This window comes from Danio aesculapii, chromosome 24 (genome assembly GCF_903798145.1).
Source record: "Danio aesculapii chromosome 24, fDanAes4.1, whole genome shotgun sequence".
NCBI lineage: Eukaryota > Metazoa > Chordata > Actinopteri > Cypriniformes > Danionidae > Danio > Danio aesculapii.
The window spans coordinates 23259317-23283931 of NC_079458.1; the positions used below are offsets into that span (position 1 = coordinate 23259317).

The 24615-nt window shown below is 32.6% G+C and overlaps 1 protein-coding gene across 8 annotated transcripts in view; it reads left to right on the forward strand.

Moving 5' to 3' along the window:
• Positions 1–24615, forward strand: part of relch (RAB11 binding and LisH domain, coiled-coil and HEAT repeat containing) — a 99110-nt gene that overhangs the window by 33222 nt on the left and 41273 nt on the right. For all 8 annotated transcript variants that reach the window (XM_056450372.1, XM_056450373.1, XM_056450374.1 and 5 more), the window contains 5 exons: positions 2209–2284; positions 4938–5033; positions 20457–20569; positions 21228–21318; positions 24359–24430. In XM_056450372.1, coding sequence (XP_056306347.1) covers positions 2209–2284; positions 4938–5033; positions 20457–20569; positions 21228–21318; positions 24359–24430 — 448 coding nt within the window. The remainder of the gene's footprint in view (positions 1–2208; positions 2285–4937; positions 5034–20456; positions 20570–21227; positions 21319–24358; positions 24431–24615) is intronic.

Below are 24615 nucleotides of genomic sequence, written 5' to 3' on the forward strand. Positions count from 1 at the left end.
GTATATATATACTACATGTGCAGTTGAATTATTAGCCCCCCGGATTATTTTTTTCCCCGATTTCTGTTTAATGGAAAGATTTTTTTCAACACATTTCTTAACACAATAGTTTTAATAACTTGATGACAGTAAATAATATTTGACTAGATATTTTTCAAGACCCTTCTAAACAGCTTAAAGTGACATTTAAAGGCTTAACTAGGTTAATAAGGTTAACTAGGCGGGTTAGGGTAATTAGGCAAGTTATTGTATAATGATGGTTTGTTCTGTAGACTATCGAAAAAATAAATAGCTTAAAGGGGCTAATAATTTTGACCTTAAAATGACTTGTAAAAATTCAAAACTGCTTTTATTCTAGTCTAAATAAAACAAATAACACTTTCTCGATAAGAGAATATTATCAGACATACTGTGAAAATTTCCTTGCTCTGTTAAACATCATTTGGGAAATATTTAAAAAAGAAAAACAAAACATTCACAGGGGAGATAATAATTCTGACTTCAGTTGTTTGTGTGTATTTAAATGTGTGCGTGAGTATTTCCTTTCCTGATTTTTTTTTCCCATGATCTTATGTATGTATGTATGTGTGTGTGTGTATATATATATATATATATATATATATATATATATATATATATATATATATATATATAAATCAAATAGTAATATAATTTAACAAATAAATGTAACTTTTGAAAACTAGACATTTAAAAACCTTAATTTTCTTGATACTTAAAAACTTCTCTAAGTGTACATCCTTAAGTTCAGTTGAGTCAGCAAAATATTTAGCATTAGTCTTTGTTTTAATGTCCTTCACATTCGAAAAGTGGTAATAATCAGTACCTTGTTTAGTTTAAAAGCTGAGATTTAGTTTTTTGTTAGTCTAGACATGGAAAGCTTTTGTCAAACTAGATATGGACACTAATAATTCAACAAGGAGTTTAATAAAATAAGTAAATAAATAAAAAGATTTAAATTAAATTTAAGTTATAAGACAAGATTTTAACCAGGGGTGTCCAAACTCGGTCCTGGAAGGCCGGTGTCATGCGTAGTTTAGCTCTAACTTCCTTCAACACACCAGCCTGGAAGTTTCTAGTATACCTAGAAAGAGCTTGATTATCTGGTTCAGGTGTGTTTAATTGGAGATTAAACTAAAATATGCAGGACACCAGCCCTCCAGGGCTAAGTTTGTGCACCTCTGATTTAAACATTTTCTTATCCATTTGAATGAATATGTGAACTATTCAATTGTTAGGAAAATAGATGTAAATTTTTTTGAGATATAAAAAAATTTACAATTTGACAAAAAGATATTGACAATTCTTCTTCCACTAATTGTCTAACAAGTGGATGATATTGTTTAGCCAGTCCTTAATTCGGACTCCACAGATGTTGTTTTGGGCATGCAAAAAAGGACATTTCTACTGTGTGATAAATGTTAACTACATGGGACAGGTTTTGTGTGCTTGTTATCACTTAATCAGTATCCAAAATTATTAAATTATGTTTGCATTTTATAACGAAGAGAAAAAAAACATGTCTAAACAAGTGGGTGAACACTTGTATCGATGAACACATCAACCCATTTACTTTATTTAACTGAAAATCACTTTAAAGGTGGATAATGAAGCATTTTACTTGGCTGTAAAAATAACTAGGTAACACTTAGTTTAAGTGCTTAAGTAAACATACATACTATTTGCTACTGTCTTATTACAAGCCTGTTATTAAGATATTAACTGTTTTTAGCACTTATAAAACATGATCTTATTTTACATCCTTATCCTACCCAATATCCAACCTCACCTTACTAACTATAATACGTAATAAGTAGCTTATTAGTAGTGTATTGAGCTAAAATTCTTAATTATTAATGATTTGTTGTTAGTAACGTGAATTGTACATTTAAAAACAGTGTGAGCAATAACTGTTTTAGCCATTAGATGGCAGCACAGCACCGACTACCTATTACAGTCTCACTGCAGTGCTGACTGGCACCATATATTCCATTCCTCATCGTTTTGCACATCTGCTCCGGATGGACTTTTGCCCCTGAGGCTGATTCAGACAAATTACCCTCTCCTTGTTTTGACTGTTCCTATATCAGCGTTTTTCCCTGTGCTGTGGAAAGCTGGCCTGATCTGTGGAGTTATTGGTAACCGGAGGTGGAGGTGGCTTGTTAATTCATGTTTTGTTTGCTTGTGCAGAAAGCTGTCTCCGGCCTTCCACCAAGCACTTTTGTCCTTCTGTCGAATGTCTGCTGACAGCAGGCTGGGCTCAGAGGTGAGTGGGATCAGATTGCAGACAGGTACAAATGCACAAGCACATGTAAAGGGTCTACCTGATGACAAGCTAGAAGGGATAGTTAAAAAGAGATAACGATAAGTCTGTCTTTATTTGCTTTATATCATGTTGGTTCAGTCCATTGTGAATTTGAATCAAAATCAGAAGAGTTTTGAATTGGTTCCACTTTTCAGTAGGGCCTGGAGCTTTTGAGATGTGTTTTTAAGGATGGAAAAAGCACCATTAATGTATCATTAAGAAGTCTGAATGACTCATGCACTGAATCTTCTGAAGCTTTGCACTCTCAGAAATAAAATGTACAAAAGCCGTCACTGGGGAGTTACAATTATGCCATTTTGGTACTAATATGGGAACTTTAGATACTAGCATGTACCTTTAAGTTATCAATATGGACCCTCTTACTACAAATTTCTCAAATACACACCTTTTTGTTTGATCACAATTACAAAACTAAGTCTGAATGATTTGTTTATGAATCAAACTGATTCAAAGTGAGATGTTCATATTTTTATTTATTTATTTATTTCTATTTTTTTAAATTCATCTCCAAGTCTGAATTATTTGTTTGTGGCTCAAACAGATTTAGAAATAAATTATTTTGAATGTACAGTACAGTAATAAATCAATCCAGCTCATAAAATCTAGTCTAAATGATTTGTTTGGTTACATTTGATGGTGTATATAAAATATTTATAGTAATTGAAATGAAATAAAGCTAAAATAAAATATAAGATGAGAAACCAACAAACGGTAAAAATGTCAAAATTAGAAATGCTGATTATTTCAATTCAAATAAGGTAAAATTGTAATGCTAAAGCAGAGAGACATGGGAATAAAAATAAAATGTATATCGAATGAAAACACTTACAATAAATATTTGAACTACATACAAATTACTGAAATTCAAGCTATCAATATAGACCTCCTCACTACAGATTTCTCAACTACACACCTTTTTGTGCCTGTTGTTTCTGAGAGTATGAAGTTTATGGCGTTTTATTTTATGAACAAGAGTTATTCCTATTTGTTTCGATTTTTGCCACCTTTCAAAAGTGAAATCTTTTTAGTTTACATCTGACATGACTAAATGAATGATGTCTGAGTAATTTGTTTGGATATTAAAAGATATTTTCAATTTTGCTTGATCACAATTACAAAACTAAGTCTGAATGATTTGTTTATGAATCAAACTGATGCAAAGTTATTGATCCATCTTTAAATCTGAATTATTTGTCCATGGCTCAAACTGATTTAGAAATCAAATATTTTCAATGTACAGTAATAAATCAATCCAGCTCATAAAACCTACATTAAATGATTTATTTGGTTCAGATGGTTTTGATGGTGTTTGGTTTTATAATATAAAATATTTATAGTAATTGAAATTAAGCTAAAATATAATATAAGATGGGAAACCAACAAATGTAAAAAAAAAAAAAAACATAAACTTAAAAATGGAAATGGTGAACTTCAAATAAGGTGAAGTTTAAATGCTAAAACAGACAGAGTTACGCATGAAATGTATATCAAATGAAAAGACTAGCAATAAATATTTTAACTAGATGCATATTACTCAAATTCACGGTATCAATATGGAGCCTCTCACTACAAATTTCTCAAATGCACCCTTTTTTGTACCTATTGTTTCTGAGAGTGTGAAGTTTGTGAAATTTTTATTTTATGAATGAGTTATTCCTATTTGTTTTGATTTTTGCCATCTTTCAAAAGTAAAAACCTTTTTAGTTTCCATCTGACGTGACTAAATGAATAATGTCCGAATAATTTGTGAATAAAAAGTAAATTATTTTCAATTTTGCTTGATCACAATTACTAAACTAAGTCTGAATTATTTGTTTGGGGCTCAAACAGATTTTGAAATCAAATATTTTCAATGTACAGTACAGTAATAAATCAATCCAGCTCATAAAACCTGGTCTTAATAATTAGTTTGGTTCCGTTTTGATGGTGTTTGGTTTTATATAAAAAATATTTATAGTAATTGAAATAAAGCTAAAATAAAGTATAAGATGGGAAACCAAGAAATGTGAAAAATGTATAAATTAGAAAAGAGGATATGTCATTCAGATAAGGTGAAGTTGAAATCCTAAAACAGACAGATCTAAGCATGAAATGATTATAAATGAAAATACTAACAATAAATATTTTAACAACATGCCTATTACTCAAATTCAGTAAGTGGAACACAAATTTTATAGGAGGATTGTAAATGAAAAGTGGTTTAAAATGTTGTTGTTTTAATTGACATCAAGCTATCATATGAATTCAGACTTAAGAATAAGTCATATGAATCACTTTCATAGTCCTTTTTATATTAATAAAGTCACACTCTAGCATGAGGGCTGAACAAATGATGACATTTTTGACTGAAATCCTCATTTAAACTTTAATGACAGTAAGAATAAATGTGTAGTGGTTCATTTGGCTTTCAAAACAACCTGGAATGCTTTAATAGGCACATTCAAGAGGTCACGGAGTTCGCAATTTCTTCAGTGCCCAGAATACAAAAGCAGAACAGCTTCTCGAATTGCAGCTATGCAGTCATTTAAAGGAACGCATGATTATATGAAATGCCTGACATTTTTTTTTGCCTCTATATTCATCTGATTCTCAGGTGTCTCGAATCGCTGACAGTGAGCAGAGTGTTATGCTCATGCTGGGCCGCTGTCTGCCACACATCGTACCCAATGTCCTGCTAGCCAAGAGAGAGGTAAACAATCCCCTTTAAAACCAGCAGCCTCATCCCATTTTCCCATCAGCCACTGCGGCTTCCATGTCCACTGCGGCTGCTCGATTCCCTCTCATTCTGTTCTTAATTCAGCATTGATCAACTTATGTTTTTATTGAGGTGCACTGATCCACTGACCAGAAATCAAAATGGTTTTTTTTTTTTGCTTTAAACATTCATTCGCAACTCTTTGTTTTAATTTAGATGATCTGTCTTCCATATATGCGTACAAATTAGGATTTTATGGTTTAAAGTGTGTAAATGGAGCATTAACATTAAGGCTTGAGACGTAGCACAGATTTACCAACAGACATAACGTTACGACATGCACAATTAATTTTAATAGCGCATTAAGTTTGAGAAAAGCACATAAAAATAAAAAGTATTATTATTAAAATGAATTAATATGAAAAACAAATATTGACCTTCATTCATTTCATACTTCCATGATTTTGAGATTTTATTGAGGTATCTATAAGAGTAGTCTCGCATCGACTGAAGGTCTGGGAACTTTGGCTGCTTTGAACGCTCAAGGACCGCCCACTATGTTATTTGACTGACAGGTTTACCAACCAATCACGTTTTGTTTTTTGTGCCACCCCTGTGTTTTGTGAGTGTGGAAATGTCCTCAGAATAACAGCCCGTCACCCAAACGCGCATTAAAAAGTTTACAGCAAAGACGCATCAATATTATAAATAATCTGTCAGCAAAACGTATAGGAAATCAGCAGGACATGTATGTAGACTTTACTCTGAGATTCATTCATTATTTTAGTGATGCATTTCTGCATAAAGATCACACAGACTGAGATGGCCGATGACTGAGAGAAAGTTTTCTTTGTTCTATAAGAGCAAGGTTTTGTTGTATTTGTGATGTTATTGTTTTGAACCATGTCTTTCTCTTATCTATATGATATAAGATTATTTGAATATTTTTACTGCCATTAGAAAAAAAAACCTGCATTTGTGGACATCACATGTTGAAGCTATTATGCAGTAAGTATTGCATACTTTTAATAATCCAGGATTTAAGTCATATTGATAAATTGTCATCACAAAGTGATCCTCACAATAACATACCAGTGTGCAGGCAGTAAATCACTCATTCATTAATGTCTGAGAAAGTTACGTTTATTACGTTTAGTAATGAGCATTGTCATCAATATAAACATTGCAGCTTTTTTAACCGATCAGACTTGTTTCCAGGCAGGCTGATTAAGATTGCAGAGTCGAGTGACTCTCGGAAATCCTATACATTTAACCCAAAAGGGGGATGACTGCGGGTCTGCCAAAATGTTTCCAGAAAAGTGTGCATTAAACATTTAGCCGAAGTTGTCGGTGCAATAGCCTAGTGGTTAGCGCGTCAACATATAGTGCAGTAGCACGTCAGGGCGTCACGAGTTCGAATCCCAGCTCGAGGACAATTCCCTACCCTACCCCCCCTCTCTTAACTTCTCTTCTTGTCCTAAATACTGTCCTGTCTAATAAAAAAGGCAAAATGGGCAAAAAAATAAATCTTAAAAAAAAAAAAAAAAAAAAAAAACATTTAGCTGAAGGTACATTGACTGTGCTTGGCGTGACTTCTGAGGCTGACACTACTCTAGGTGAAACCCTTCGATGATATAAAACTTCAGATGATATTTTCTTTTTAGATTTATCTCGGTAAAGCACATATTAAACAGCGGTGCAGCTATTTTGTTTATAGCACTAACTAAACAAATGCTGTTATTCCTGCTGTTCGATAAGCGCCACCTGCAGGCAGTGAAAAAATCTGCATTTTCATTAAACCTCTCTGCTGTTTTATTTTATGTAGAGTCGTTTTTATGTAGCGTTATTTCACAAAACTGAAGTAAATGGTTTTACTTTATATTTTGAAATGATACAATCAAATTTGATTTATTTTTATAAAGAAAAAAACTAGTCAATTTACTTCTAAAAATCACCAGTCATAATTGGCCATGAAAAATAGAGATCGGTGCATCCCTATATTTTTCCATTGCAGTTGTGTGTCTCTCTTTCTCTCTCTGTCTGTCTATATCCCTCATCCAGTCCACCTCTGTCTCTCTTTTGTTCTGTTCACTCATTTCTTCTCTTGCTTTTGTGCATGCATCTCACTGCTCCGATAGAGAATGGTTGTGCACCTCTGTCAGGTGAGTGAAACACATCGGCCCTCTTTCATTTATTCATTCATTCGTCATACGTGTGACCTTTGACTTTTCTGTTGGCTTGGCTTTTCATTAGCTTTGGCGTCATTGGCTACTAAATGCATTTACATTTATACATTTCTCTTTTTCTTTTTTTTTTTTGACTGAAGCTTTGGATTTATTTAAGCTAGTTTAAATACCTTTTGGTTTATTATTGACATTCTAAGCTGCTGAAGAGCAATTTTTTTGCCTTACAAAATACTTACACACACTGATTTACAGCAATAATCTGCAATGAAACTAGTATTTTAATATTTAATTAAAAATGTATTTATTTATTTATTTATTTAAATAATAGCAGTTTTTCATATGTAGGCCCTTTGGCAGGTCAATATTTACAAAAAAATCTGTCACTAACACAGATAAGAGTATGCATAATACAAACAATATATCATACAAACAGTACCAAGGTGTTAAAAGTATTGAAGGCTGATAAATGAATTCTGAAAAAAATTATGGCTCTTAAAAGGTTTTAAAGACTTAATCGCATTTTTACAAGGTTTAAAGTTTGTTCAAGCGTTCTCTAAAGTGTCTCCAAAAAGCATAAATATATGTATTTTCCTCCTAATATTAACAACATAACAAAGGTCAATCAGTCCACGCGATGGTTCGGGACGGGGCACGTCTGGCCAAGCTCCTCCATCAGGGTAATGTCACGTAATTTGTGACAAACGTGGGAAGGTGATGTGACGTTCTCTACATGTAGTAAACCATAGAGTGAAACAGACTTCAAAATGGGAAAATGTAAGTTTGTGTACTGCTGGTTGGAGAAAGAGGTGTTTAAACAGTGGCTGAAACCTGTCGCTGAAAACAACCGCGTAATTTATTATTTCAAGCTTTGTTTCTTCCGAGCTTATCTGAGTTTTGTTGCATGGTTGTGCACTGTTGATTTTATTTAACTACAATTGTTTATTAAAAAACTTTTTATTAGGTTATAGGTTACTGTTCACATGCTGATTAGAACTTGGTGACGATGAGGTCCTAAAAGATTCTGAGAAGGTCTTTAAAAAGTCTTAAAAAGGTATTGAAATTACCTTTAGGATTCCTGCATATACCCTAAATATGATTGACCCTCGCTAAGGCACACCCAAAAACCGCCATCCACCAATCGTGGCTTAGCAACCGTAGCTACGCGCAGGGGCTCTGTCAAGCGTTCGACCGAGGGAAACAGGCCAACACGTTGTGCATATGGATTGTGCAAATCTGACACCCGGTATCGTAAAAGTTTGGACAGGATGGTGGATTTTTTTTTTTTTTTTTTCAAAACCAAAAACCCAAGCAGAGAAATGCCAGTGTGGATCAAGCTGTGTGAGGGGCGCTAAAGGAACGGAGTTAAGTTGGTTTTGTTTTGATATTCCTGACACATTTAGTGATAGACCGACACACACCTCTTACCCTAAACTGAACTAAACGGAGTTTCCTACAAAAATACAAAGCAGGTTATGTTTCACAGCTGTCTTTTTTCTTTTTTTTTCGCTCTATTATGAGCAATTCTCTGTTTAAGCCTTCGCCATAGTAACTTAGTCATACTAATATCGAATAGGCCATAATTAGTTATTGATCCGGAAAATGCTAACTTTTTTTTTTTTTTTTTTTTTTTTTTTTTTTTCAATTCAGTTCACCTTTATTTGTATAGCGCTTTTACTATGTAGATTGTGTCAAAGCAGCTTCACATAAAAGGTCTTAGTAAATTGGAACAGTGTAGTTCAGTTTTTTAGTGTTTAAGTTCAGTTCAGTTTAGCTCAGTTTAGTGTGGTTTAATAATCACTACTGAGAGTCCAAATACTGAAGAGCAAATCCAATGATGCGCAGCTCTACAGATCCCGAACCATGCAGGCCAGTGGCGACAGCGGAGAGGGAAAAAACTTTACAAATTGGCGAAAGTGAAGAAACAAAACCTTGAGAGAAACCAGACTCAGTTGGGCACGACCATTTTAATTTCTCCGCTGGCCAAACGTCTTGTGCAGAGCTGCAGTCTCAGCTGCGGAGGCTGAAAGCTGGCCTAAGCAAAGACTCGTCTGTCCCTGGAGCGTCAAAGGAATCAGTCTCATGTTCTCCACTACACGGCGGATACGGCCTGGTCCAGGATATGGAAACCTTGGGATCATCTCGTCGTTGGTCTTGGATCGAATCTGTGACTCTGCATAGTCTGAGGGCCTCGGGAAGAGTATCCCCAGGTGGAAATGGAGAATAAAGAGAATAATTAGCGTAGTTGCTGTTCATAGTGTATATAAACAAGATGCAGAAACCTGTGTGGAAGCCCGCTAAGCGGTGCACTGAGTGTATGCTTTACTAAAAAGATCTGTCTTTAAGATAGGTCTTTAGTCTAGTTTTGAATTGGGAGAGTGTGTCTGAGCCTCGGACGTTATCAGGAAGGCTATTCCAGAGTTTAGGAGCTATAAATGAGAAGGCTCGACCTCCTTTACTCGACTTTGCTATTCTAGGTACTACCAGAAGCCCTAAGTTTTCAGATCTTAAAGAGCGAATTGGATTGTAGCGAGACAGAAGGTTGGTTAGATAAACAGGAGCTAGATTATTTAAAGCTTTATATGTAAGAAGCAATATTTTCAATTCAATACGAAACTTAACAGGCAGCCAGTGTAAGGAGGATAAATCTGTGAATCTGTTGCTAACTTTACTGAACTTCATATTTCCATCTATTTCAAGCTACGAATATTTGAAATTACAAATTAACAGAACAAAACAGAGATGTGATCACAAACTGAGCACTTGCGATCAATATACTTTACCAGTACCTGTTTTTCATTAATTTATTAAGAGCACACAAACATACTGACAGTAATAGGTAGCTTACTGAACATTGTTATGGGTCAGTGATGCTAATATTCGGCACAAATCCATCAATTTCCCCTTTCTGGTTGCTCTTATTATGAATGAACTATGTAGAAGCACTGTCCATGCGTGTTTCCTCATCAGTTAGTAACGCTACATTTCATTGCACAACAATAGTCTATCACGATTTTTGGCTAAAAATAGGGAAATCACGGTTTATTTTGTTCTTATTAGGTTATTTTTAAATTTCATCTCTCCTGCTGTGCATGAACTAAGCTGTTAAATGGTCAGCATATGAGGCGGCTAGGCTAAGCTAGCTTCAATTTTGGTTGAATTATTCTCTAATCGGTTGCCTATTATGTTGTGAATATACTCCTGTAATGCATACTGCAGTCCTTTTTTGTCTGGCATTTTCGGATATCTCACCTGTTCACCAAAAACTACATTATATCCCTGGCAATGTCTGACACCGGTGCATACGCATTGTAAAAGACGTGCCAGGCACAAAAACTTGACGGACGTAGCAACATTAACTAAGGAGGGCGGGGCTCAGCGAAGGGTCAATTCCAGTGTTAAAAAGTTGTTATTATTAATATTTGTTGTTATTATATATATTTATTATTATTATTATTATAAATGTTAACGACAAGTTATTATACTTTATTTAAACCTTTTTTGGTTTGTTTGTTATAATGTAATTTACCCTGTAGTAAATATGAATTGACAAAATGTAATAATTTGCACAAATGCAAAATGCATGAATGACAGAATTGGGGAAAAGAGCACATATTTACATTTATTATGTATATTTACATTGGTATAAACGGTGTACTATTAAATAAATAAATGTGCACACACACAAATATATGTACAGTGCTCAGCATATATAAGTACACCCCTCCAATCATTTATCTTTTAAATTCATATTTTAATAAGAAGCTATACAATATTATATTTGTGCATATACATTAGATTAGTCAGTACTGAAGCCAAATCTGGAGCTTATCTAACAAAATAACTTATGATAACGGTCCAAAAACTAGTACACCCAAATTTATATGTTAGAGACAAATATTAAACACAAATTTTAAAAAAGAGGAAAAAATTGAAAAACATAGTTGAAATTTTGTAGGTTGTAATTTTTTTTGCAATATTTTGCTTGAATTCAATTGTTTAATCTTTCAATTTCTAAATATGTTTGGTGACTAAAATATGATTTTAATAAAAATATCTGTTTGATAAATCTGTTTTGCAACAGAATACATTGCCTATATTCACTGAGAAATGGATAAAATATTTATTTTCAAAATCGGGTGTACTCAATTATGCTGAGCACTGCATGTATGTGGTTGCTTTAGATTTGTTTCCATTTTTTTTTCAGCTTTGACAAATGTTTATTGTATATCTTTTTCCCTTCTTCATAATATTTCTGGCTAATCTTGCACTCAGGTTTGACGTACACTAACATCCACTGACAATAGAAAAAGGAAAGAGCTCTCCGATATGTCCGACCCCAGTTTCCTTTTTCAATGGAAAATACATTTATAGCTCATGAGTTTAGTGATTTTACTATAGCTGAAGGATATTTTTAGGCATGATGTAAATAGAGCCTCAAGGTCGCAGGCACAGTAGACTTTTGTTCAGCTGATTCCATTCAAACGCAAGTAAATGTACGACACTAAAAATACAAATTCCTGTGGAAAAAGTTTTGCTTATTCTTATTTCTTTCTTCTGTTGAACACAAAGCAAGATGTTTAGAAGAATGTTCTTGCGAAAAAAATAAAAAATAAAAAATCAGCTACTGTATATGCATTGGATCAAAAATAAAAGAAATAGGGATGTTAATGGTATTTTTCCCCTGTGTGTGTGTGTGTTTTTTGTATGTGTTCAACAGAAGAAAGAAACTCAAACAAGTTTTTTGGACAAGTGGGGGATGAGAAAATGATGACAACTTTTTTTTTTTTTTGAGTGAACAAACCCTATTTTAAAACCCTGTGTTGTTGTAATTAGGTGTTTGATGCATTGATCTATGAAAGTCAGAGGTTTGCAGTGTTGAAGGAAAGGGTGAAGTTAAAGGGTGCAAACTTGTGTATGTACATATATTGTTTTTACTATTTATTTAATTAGTAATATTTTGAAGGATCCAAAGAGCATTACATCATATTTTAACTTTTGGAAATGTTGATGAGATACTTTGGCTGAGGGATTGTAAAATGACCAAAACAACATTTCTGATGTTTTACAATGTGGTCGGTTCGCTGGTTTGTCCATTAATGTCATCATTTTTGTTATCACATGATCTGTTAAAAAGAAATCACATGACTTTTTGGATGCAAATGCTGGAACTTATTCAGGAAATGTGTTTCCATTGTAGTTTATGAAAAGAAAATGAATAAATTTCAAAATGAGCATAAAAATAGGTGGATGGAGACAGCTATTGACAGCCAAGCCAGTGGAACTTTTCAATGCTTTGATTTTTATTTTATTGTATTTTATTTGCGCTTCAGACTTTTTCAAGAAAATCAAACATTTTTTTTTTTTTAACTCAAGGCATGATGGGGTTGTTTACACAAGATGCCATATCAGGCCCAAATTAGTGACTGACAATTCATAAGGAGGACCGTTTTAACATTCTTGCACACGAAAAAAGTGGGAACCTGATGTAATTGATGCACTCAGACATTCTTCCCCAGAGTATCAAAGCTCCATCTTTTTGTTTCTTGTTGTAAATATTTGTAAATATAGGGGTAGTTTAAATGGCTGTGAAAATACTACAATTTAAAAGGGTATATTCCCAAGTATGGTAATAGGACTTTTAAATTTGCCAGTAACCTGGGTTAAGCGCTTCCGGTAAACTATATGCCATTGCAAAATCGGCGCGTTTAAGGTTGGTTTTCTTTAAAAATCAGCGATCTCCACTGGCTGAGTGATATCCGATATAAAGTGGGTCTCAGATTGTACAAGAAGCACTGCATTAAATAACATTTTTCCCCGCCATGTCTTTATAATATGAGCATTTATTTTACCCCAGTATATTCAATGGAGCGTCTGCGCTAGCCTGCCGATTCTGACAGGTGCGCGCGAGTAAACGGCTTTTTGTCTCATTTTACGCTTGAGCAACTAAATGAATGCCAAAGTCTAATTAACTGATTGTATTTTAATTACATTACAACATTGATGCTGTAAAAGGAATCGTATAAAATAGAAATAAACTCACAATAACTGGTCACCAGAAGTTTATCAGTATGGGAACAACACTAGCTCGGCATATAAAATTTAACAGAAAGCGTAAGACAGCAAAAAAAAAAGAGTTTGGGTAACTTTGTTGACTTTACTGGCAGTTGTTCTTCCCAAAATCATTATTTTTTGTAAAACTACAACAAAGAGGAGAAAGTATTTATATATTTACATTTACTTTAACATGTTCAATTTAGCCAGCAGTCAAATTTTACTAATGCACATTTTTAATACAATTCTTAATATGCATATCAGGAAAATTTATTAACGAGATCATGTGAATTGAATATTTGCAAAACTATCATATTTACACCACCAGCATAACTTATAAGCCATGAAGAAGTGTTTGTACAACAAAGTGGTGAAACGCATCTGTAAATGGCCCACAGGTTGGCAGTTTGAGACCCCTGCTTTAGAGCAAATATTTGTCAATGTGAATCCTTTAAAAATGGTAAAATTTTTGTCAAAAGTAATCTTTAGTAAAAATTAGTACACCCAAATGTATATGTTAAGGAAAAATATCAAATAAATATTTGAAAAGAGCAAAATTCGAGAGAGGCGACGTGGTGGCGCACTGGGTTGCGCTGTCACCTCACAGCAAGAAGGTCGCTGGTTCGAGCCTCGGCTGGGTCAGTTGGCATTTCTGTCTGGAGTTTGCATGTTCTCCCCATGTTCCTCCAGGTGCTCCGGTCCAAAGACATGTGCTAGAGGTGAATTGGGTAAGCTAAAATTGTATGTATGTGAATGGGAGTGTATGGGTGTTTCCCAGTGATGGGTTGCAGCTGAAAGAGCATCCGCTTCGTAAAACATATGCTGGATAAGTTGGCAGTTCATTCCGCTGTGGCGACCCCCAGATTAATGAAGGGACTAAGCCGAAAAGAGAATGAATTAATGAAAATTCAAGAGAAACCTACAATGGATAAAACTTTACATTTTTGTCATGTGAGATATTTTTTCTAATGTCTCAATTGAATCTAATGTCTTAATTTGTATTTTCTTTCTATTTCTAAAGATGTTTGGTGACTAAAATATTATTTTAATAAATATATCCATTTAAAAAAACTGTTTTGTTGAAATGCACCAAAATAAATTACCTATGTTCTTAGAGAAGTGGATAAAAATATTCATTTTCAAAATGGGGTGTACTCAATTATGTTGAGCACTGTTTATATAATTTATTTATTTGTTTGTTTTAAATAGAAAAGTGATCTTTATAATAATATTTATGTAAATTTGATCTGATTTTGCCTGGAAATAGCCAGATAAGCCGATATGGCAATAAATTCAAAACCGTCCCTTTCTCTCTTTAGGCTCTTTCAGATGACAGACAATCCTTGACTGAGTTTAAATAGTTTTTTTGGCCTCCCATTTACAGAGCTCATTTGGTTGAAATAATCAAACTTAAAAACACACTTGCACATAAGCATTTCTTACCGTTCCTATCCAGTTCCACAGCATTTCCCCCTTCAGGCCCCTGTGATTTGCATAGGGCAGTTCAGTTTCACAGGAGCAGGTGACAGTTTGAGAAACACTGAAAGCTTTCCAGGCTGAAGTCGGCTGAAAACAAACACCGCCCAGAGAGCGGAGATCTCCTTGCTTTCCACTAAAATGGACTTTGAGTTTTTGCCGGTTAATTCTGTTGGCTTCATAACCTTCCTCCCTGAATTCAGTCACTTTTTTCTACCCCCCTTCATCTGCTTCACAACAATTACTAATCAGCCGCTGAAGGAACACCTGCCTTGCTATATAATTCTGGTCATCTGCAAACCTACGAGAGCTTTATTGTAAAGATAAAGTCTTTCGGAATTAAAGGCTATTCAGGTTATTGATTACCATTGAACTGATAAGACTTTGTGTGTTTGTAACAGTCTGAAACTCCCCGTCTTCTTGCAGAAATATGTCTGCTGTGTTTGCACTTGTGGGTGTATTTCTGATTGGGCTGTTTTTAGTTCGACTGGAAATGATATGGATGTGCTGCAGACAGTTGATTGCTTTTTGTGCTTAAGATATAAGTCAATTCAGGCTGATGGTGAACAACAGATTTGCATATAATTACAATTTTTCTTTGGAAGTAATTTGGGGTGGCAAGTAAGCAAAGTAATTTTTTTGCCATGTGAAATTGAAGTTGCATTTAGATAAAAATATGGCATTTGATATTAATAATTAATAATGATTTAACCCTTATGTACTGTTGGGGAGGTTTTCATGCATTCTGGGGTGATTTTAAGTCTTAATTTGGTCATAACTTATTCTGTGTTTCAGCTAGCAGAATGATTTTTCGTGAAAACATTTTTATTTTGGCACATATTTTGAGAAAATGCTTTGAAAAAAAATGTTATGGATAAAAAAACATCCACTGAATTAAACTGCTGTAAAAATGTATCAGACAAATGTTTCTTTCATTTGTTTTGCATAAATCTTTTGATCAACCTCAGTCCTGATCAAAACTACTAAATTGTTTAGAAAAATCACAGGATTTTAACTCTTTAATTGCCAAATTTATAAATGATGTCACTGATTTGGTGAAAAAAAAACCCCACACAAAATGACGTATTTTTATAAAAGTCTTGGACGTGCCTTTGATGCATTGTTTTTGATTAATTAATAAAATTTTTCTCCCTAATTTACTGTTGGTGGCTGCTTTTGCCCCACAGACTTTCTTTATAAACATTTTTTTGATTACAAAACCATGACACCGTATACTATAATCATGCATTTTTGATTATTGGTGGTTTTCCCTTTAGGGAAGAGGTAAAATTTGTAATTTTTACAGTTGATCATCAGTTGACACCATTAACCCTTTAGAAAGGCCTGTGCAAAAAAAAGCTTAGTTTCTGGATTTAATATGGAGTATAACAGCAAATTAAGGTGTGGGTGTGCGTGCGTGCGTGCGTGCGAGTGAGAGATGTAAGAGTGTTAGAATGACCTTTACATACTTACGTTGATGTGTCTGAGAAAATCAAAATATGCATTTCAGCTCTCAGAACTTCATGGAGTAAACAAAAACAAAGACTGTGTATTTATGCACCATCAAATGTGGTTATAATTGAAGTCAATAGGGCAAAAACAGCCACCAACAGTAAATTAAGGAGAAAACATCTAACAATGCATCAAAGGCAATGTTGTTATTATTATTTACATGTCCAAGACTGTGATAAAAGGTAAAAAAATCATTATTTTGTGGGGGTTTTTCACTCAATCAGTGACATTATTTGTGAACTTGGCAATTAAAGAGTTAAAATCTTGTAATTTTCTAAACAATTTAGTAGTTTTGATCAGGACTGAGGTTGATTAACAGATTTCTGCAAAAAAATAAAATAAATAATATTTATCTGATGCATTTTTACTGCACTTTAATTCAAAGAATATTTTTATCCCAAACATTACCAAAAGTAGTAGATTTGAACAGTACTCAAGAGGTAAATAAGTAAAAAATTTCAAGCAAAATAAAAAAATGTATTTTGTTCTTTTTTTATTATTTAGTTTTTTTTAATATTTTGCGCAATTTTAAGAACACTTTTGAACAAAGGACATCATGAAATGTATAAATAAAACAAACGTTTTGAACATTTAATGAAACGATATACTTCTAAAAATGAGATGGAGTTGAAAAAAAGTTAGCTAAACTGTATTGAATTTTAATAGTCAAAGTGTCACGTATCGTTTGATTTGATTATAGAATGGATATCGGACAGATTTTATTTAGTAGATTATCATTTTAAAACAATATACTTTTTTAAAATTACAAATAGTTTAAAATCATGAAAGTTTAAAAGAATTTCTCTGGTCAGTCTTTCAAATGGTTTTAGCATACACACAGGACCTCTTTAGAATAATTTGCTTGATATTTTGATCTAGTACAGTGATATGCTCTAGAATAATGTGTTAGTTTTGTATTTTATTATTTAATAAACAGTATATTTATCATGAAGCATTTTTTCGTAGAAAAGTTTAAACCACATCCAAAAACAAAAAACTTTTACTAAAAATAAAAGTATTTACTTTTCAAATTGCAAAACATTTTCCCATTTTGCCTGTTTCAGTACATGACCGTAAGTGTTGATCTTTTCCCAGTAGCTCCTCCACCAAAAAACTCTCACATTGACACACTTTGGCTTTGGACCAGAGCCAAATAAAATACCTTGTAAATGTGTCTCTGTTAAGAGCTGGTCCAGGTGCAGCAGACGCCGCACACCACTGACTGTCCCATAAAGCAACACTCCTACACAGACTCACTTCCCAAGAAACAGACCGGCCCTTTAAGCTTCATAACATCTAAAAAGCCGTATATTAAAATGATGCTTTTAACTCTTGGCAGGTGACAGAAACGGCCATCCAAACAAACAAGCATGGCGTCAAACAGCCTGCAGTTTTGCCGCGTGTTTTCTCAACCATCTTTCATTTTTAAGTGTCCTTTTGAGGCTGCGGTTTTACCCACAGTCACGTCTGGAGATGAGATAAATCGAGAGAAAATAAACACTTGTGTGGCGAATCTTCATGTGAATCCTGATCTGTTGTTGCCGTTCTGGATCATGGTGGGAAACAGGGCTGGTTGACCGTAAGAGACGTGTGTCAAGGGCATATTATTGCTTCTGTAAAGCGATATCTGATGGGCTATTTTGCTTTTTATAACTGCGTCTCACTGGTATGGTAAACATTCATATTTTTACACGGCTACACTGTAAAAAGATTCTTGCTAACTTCATTTTTTAAGTTGAATCAAATGAACTTTTCTTGTCATCTCAACTCAACCAAACTGACTAATAATATTAAGTTAAACTTTATATAACATGAAATAAAAAATGTAGTTAACCAGATTAACAGATTATAATAAGTTAAAGCAACATGAAAAATAACTGTTGACTTTTTGTCATTACATTTTTTAGTGTACAGAGAATGTCACATTTGTACATATCTGTATACACATGAAGATACTGATGGTTGGTAACAGGATTTGGGTGATTTGTGTCAATATTGAGGATTTTTTTTGTGACTACTGTATGTTCAGAGTGTATTGGTTTATTATGTTTGCTTGCACTGAAATGGCTATTTTTATTTTATTTATTTTATACATTTTTTTTCTCCCTTTTGAGCTTTTTTTATTATAGAGCAGATTGTCATTTTTTATGCACTGATTTACAGGGTCTGTTTACAGGAAAATACTTGTAAAAATTAAGTTTCACTGAAAATAAAATGTAAAAATAATAATAAAATAAAATAAATATATATATAAAAATATATAAAAATAAATAAAGCTATTTAGACAACAAAAAAATGATAAATGCACGAATGTACAAAAAACCTAATTACACTAAAATAACACAGATGTTATTTTCAAACCTAAATTTATTGTAATGCAATTTAAATTATTAATAATTATAATAAAGTCATCTCAAAAGACATGCTTTCCATTTTTTGTCTAGAATGTGCTCCTTGAGCCTTTGATATCTGTAACATAAACTAAACTTTAAAAGTATTTATGCAGTTTGATTCCAAGAATTTTAATCAAGTATATAAAAAAAATTCAACATTTATCAACATGTACAGTATACATACACACACTAGGCAGGGACTGGTATAAGATTCTGATGGTATGATAACCTTGGATAAAAGGTTTCACGGTATTGTGATCACTGCTCTAAAATATATTCTTTTTAAATGTCTGAGTTTTTTTTTCTCATTTCACACAGTATATTTTATTTTGAGAAACATTTAATATATTTTGGAGCAGTAAACACGTCAGGCTAAAAAATTCAAATGAATCATTGACTTCTGCTGTCTTCATTTGTTTCAATAACACTGATTTCTTTACCATTTTAAACAGCATCTTTGGATATCTTTTCTGCTGGAGACAAAAAAATTGATAAATAAAAAATCTTACATATACAGTAGAAACTATATTACAGAAAATGTTGGCAGTTTTAAAACTTTGACTTTTCCAAACCGTGGTATACCTTGAAAAGGGTTATCGTCTTATGCCTAACACACTTAATGTCACCTTATGTCACTTTAAGCTGTATAGAAGAGTCTTGAAAAATATCTAGTAAAATATTATTTACTGTCATCATGGCAAAGATAAAATAAATCAGTTAGAAATGAGTTATTAAAACTATTATGTTTAGTAGTGTGTTGAAAAAAAAAATCTTCTCTCCGATAAACGGTAATTGGGGTAAAAAATAAACAGGGCTAATAATTCAGGGGGGCTAATAATTCTGACTTCAAGTGTACATACAAAGTTTTATTGTATATCAATAAAATTAACCATATTTACTGTTAAAAAGCTATTAAAATATGAAATGTTATTAAAAATATTTATAACTTTTTTTTGTTGTTGATATGGTTAATAATTTATTGAAACAATAAAAGTAACATTTTTAGTTCTTTTTTAGTACGTTGACACAAGCTCATTGCTATCATTTGTTCTTTGAATATTTAAAAAAATTAAATTAAAAAAAGTTAATTGTTTTTTCAAATCTATTGACCTTACACTTCGATTATGAGCGGGTGCAGCCATTTGAAACTCTTTGGCTCGAGACTTCTGGACTCATTCACCTCCATTCATTTTTAAAAACAGCTCGTTACGCTGCTTGATGTTGCAAACTGATATTTTCCTATTAAATTATTCTTTGTGTGTAAAGTCATGGACTCACTTGTTTGTAGAGCAAGTAATTTGATAATTTTCTGTTGTTTATTATTCCTAGTAATTTTTCTCATAGGCGACTGAATTGGAAATTCTAAAACAATCGCAAAAATGAGTGCACTTCTGTGTTTTAGAGGTCAATACAGTAAATCCTCATATGCATAACTTGTATGTCAAGGAAAGATCACAATAATCAGGAATGATGACTACTCTAATGACAAATCTACAAAGATAATAACTAAATAGTATAATATTTCTTCAAATAATACCCAAATAAAATCATTCCACACACTTTATGAATATCCAACATATAAATGGTGCTGCCTGATGCTAGTAGCGGCTTGTAGAAGTCTCTCTCTCTCCTCTGTGGTGAAGGTGGTTGTCCAGTACCGTGCATTAGCTTCCCCCGTATCCTCAAATGCCTGCTTGTTGAAATTCCCTGTCCAAGCAGGTGCATGTACAGTGTGTGTGTGTTCATTTCAATCCGTGATGCGTAATATTTGACCTGCGTTCATATCTGTGTGTCTCCAGGAGCTGATTCCTCTGATTCTGTGTACGGCCTGCCTGCATCCCGAGCCCAAAGAAAGAGATCAACTCCTGCACATTCTCTTTAATCTTATCAAGAGACCCGATGATGAGCAGAGGTGCGGGCATATGTTTGTCTGTGTGTGTGCGTGTATGTGTTTGTGTATGTGTATAGTGCCCAGCATAAATGAGTACACCCCTTAAGGATCTCTCTTCTAAATAAATACTTTCTCTAGGAGGCTTTACAATAAAATATTTGTGTATTTACTTAGATTAGTCAGTACCAAATCCAAAACTGGAGCTGGTGCAAAAATTAGTACACCTCAATGAATATATTACTGGTAAATATTCAATAATAAAGAGGAAAGCTCATGAGAACTACATAAAAAAATGTATAATATAGATATACATTTATAGACAGATATTACATATAATTTAAATTATAGTTTGTAATTTTTTTATTTATTTAAATGTATTATTATTTTGTTGCCTTCTAAAATGATCTTATTTTAATAAAAATCAGTGTTTTAATAAAACATTTTGTTTGAAAGAATTAAAAATATGATCTATATACACTGAGAAATGGATAAAAAAATATTAATTTCTAATAGGCATGTCATTATTTATGTTGTGCACTGTATGTGTGTGTGTGTGTTTGCTCGCATACATATGCAAATGCGTGTGTCTGTTCATATTTGTGCATCTGCGCATGTGTAAACTGACCAATATGGGTTTTCTTTTGAGTTTTATAACGGGCTTTGTAATGTTCCTCTTCAGACAAATGATTTTGACGGGGTGTGTGGCATTTGCCCAACATGTGGGTCCGACACGGGTGGAAGCTGAGCTCCTGCCGCAGTGCTGGGAACAGGTTAGTTTTAGACCCTTGCAGACATTTAAACTTGCTAATAAAAATCAGAACTTTATTTGATAAAGTGTATATACAGGAACTTTGGAAAAGACATTTGATTAGGATTTAGAAAAAAATAAAAATAAAATCAAACAGTGGATGAGAAGTGTGCTCAAATGTGTTCATTATAGACTGTATGTATAATTGTATGACTCTAAATCTAAATTAAAAGTTCACCTGAAATACAAAAATTGTCATCATTTGCTCCACTTGTTTTAAACCTGTTTGACTTTCTTCTGTTGAACACAAAAGAAGATATTTTGCAGAATGTTGGTCACCAGTAGCCATAACCATAGACTATTTTCCTACTGAGAATGTCAGTGGTAATCCATTTAAGCCATAACCATAGACTGTTTATTTTCCTGCTGTGAATGTCAGTGGTAATCATGTTTCCAACATTCTTCAAAATATCTTCTTATTTAATCTTATATAATTTTTTTAATATATTTTTATATATAGCAAATTCATTATTATGGAATATTTTAATAATTTTATCTGTATAGTTTTAGAATAGACTCTTTATTTATTTATATATATATATATATATATATATATATATATATATATATATATATATATATATATGGAATATTTTAATAATTTTAGAAGTCTGTATAGTTAGTATTTTTGGATGGCAAAGAATGGACTCTTTATTATGCATGTATGGAATATGTAAATCTATTTAGAATGGAAACTTTCTAGTGAAACATTTGAATAGTTTTAGATCAGAATTTTTGGTAACACTTTTAAATAATGTTCATTAGTTAATGCATTTACTAACATGAACTAATCATGAACAGCATTTGTACAGCATTTAATAATCATAATTAAACATTTACTAATGCATTATTAACATCCAAGTCCATGCTGGTTAACATTAGTTAATGCACCGAGTTAACATGAACTAACAATGAACAACTGTATTTTCGTTAACTAACATGAACAAATACTGTAGTAAATGTATTGTTTATTGTTTGTTCATGTAAGTAAATGCATTAATTAGCATTAACAAATGAACCTTATTGTAAAGTGTGACCGATTTTTTTTATAGTTAAACATTGAAATCTCTTTAAATTAAGAAATCTTTAATGAGGAATATTTGCATTGTAATAAATGTATAAATTAGATATTTAGTATTTGAGTCATTTGAAAGTTGAACACATATGAAGATATTTTGCAGAATGATGGTAACCAGCAGCCATAACCATAGACTGTTTATTTTCCTACTTTAAATGTCAGTGGTAATCAGTTTTCCAACATTCTTCAAAATATCTTCTTTTTTTGTATTTCATATATATTTTTACCTTTGGGACCTTTTTAAATGCATTTTCTGTTACTCACCTTAGGAAATTATTATTATTTTTTTTCAATCTTCTTGGAATGGAGTCTTTTTATATGAATGATTTAATCCTTGTTTAGTAAAAAATCCATTTTTAGAATGTTCGCATGCACCCAAAAATAAAAATATCATAATCATATCATAATTCCACTTATTCAGGACCAAGATAAGTTTTAAATAAAGATATTGATAAATATGTCTGTGTTAATGGTTTATACAAGCTTTTAGTCCAATACATTGAAGTCATACATATGAAACAAAGGATCAATCTGTGCAAGAAACTGAATTTTTTTTATAAATCTGTATTCATTTTAGAAAACGATCTTTATTAGGAAATATTTTAATCAGTTTAGAACAGTGTTTTAATAGGTAAACATTTAAATTATTTTAGTACTGATCCTTTACAGTGTAACATTTAATAATTTTTACAACAAATTCATTATTATGCAATATTTTAATAATTTTAGAAGTCTGAGTAAAAGTATGTTTGTATAGTTGTATAGCATAGAATAAACCCTTTATTATGTACAGTTGTAGTCAGAATTATTAGCCCCCCATACCTCCCACCCCTAGGAAATTTTCACAGTATGTCTGATAATAATTTTTCTTCTAGAGAAAGTCTTATTTGTTTTATTTTGGCTAGAATAAAAGCAGTTTTAAATTTTTTGAAAACCATTAAAGGTCAAAATTATTAGCTGCTTTAAGCTATATATTTTGTTTTCGATAGTCTACAGAACAAACCATCGGTATACAAAAACTTGCCTAATTACCCTAACCTGGCTAGTTAACCTAATTAACCAAGTTAAGCCTTTAAATGTCACTTTAAGCTGTATAGAAGTGTTTTGAAAAAATATCTAGTCAAATATTATGTGCTGTCATCATGGCAAAGATAAAAGAAATCAGTTATTAAAAATGAGTTATTAAAACTATTATGTTTAGAAATGTGTTGAAAAAAATCTTCTCTCCGTTAAACAAAAATAGTGAAAAAAATAAACAAGGGGGCTAATAATTCTGACTTCAACTGTATATATGGAATATTTCAATCTATTTATAATGTAAAGTTTCTAGTGAAACATTTGAATAGTTTTAGATCTGAATATTTAAAGTTAAACATTGAAATCTCTTTATTAACAAGGAATATTTGTGTTGGATTAAATATCTGTATTAGATATTTAGTATTTGAGTCATTTGAAAGGCTTTTTAATATATTTATATGTAATTTAAACCTTTATTACAATTCATTTATAGTTAAAAAAAAAACAAAAAACAATATGAACTTAATTAGAGACTTTTTATCTCAACATTTTATCTCTTTTATAGTGACACTCAAACACACGTGCTGTAGTCTAATTAAATTGTCCAGAAACGTTTAAGCCACCGTAGATCATTCTCAGTTTGTGGCTTTGTACACATTCCCTTGTTTACTGTTAGTGTTAGCAATCTCCCTCAAAATACAGTGCATCCACCACTCCCCAAATGGAAACCTATTTCCACTGAGGAAAGAACCTAAACAATTTAGTACTGAAAAATATGAGCTAATGTGGTTAACAGAGGGTACGGGTGGGTATGCAGTCCTGCGGTCAGAGCTGGAACTGACGATGCCGTGTTGTGTCTTGCTCTGTCTGTGTACGTCTGTGTCACATGTGTGTTTCTCTCGCTCAGATCAACCACAAGTATCCAGAGAGAAGACTTCTGGTGGCGGAAGCATGTGGAGCCCTGGCCCCTTATTTACCAGTAAGAGACTCTGTTCCTCTAAATATAAAAGCTGTCTTACTGGGACGCATTAATCATGTCTGCTTTTCAACAATGTCACAGTTAGTGATCGCTAAACTCTAAACGTCCAAGAGCACATTGAAATAATCAAATAATAATGATCACATAATCAAACTGACGAATATCAGTATAGCGGAGTCTCTCTT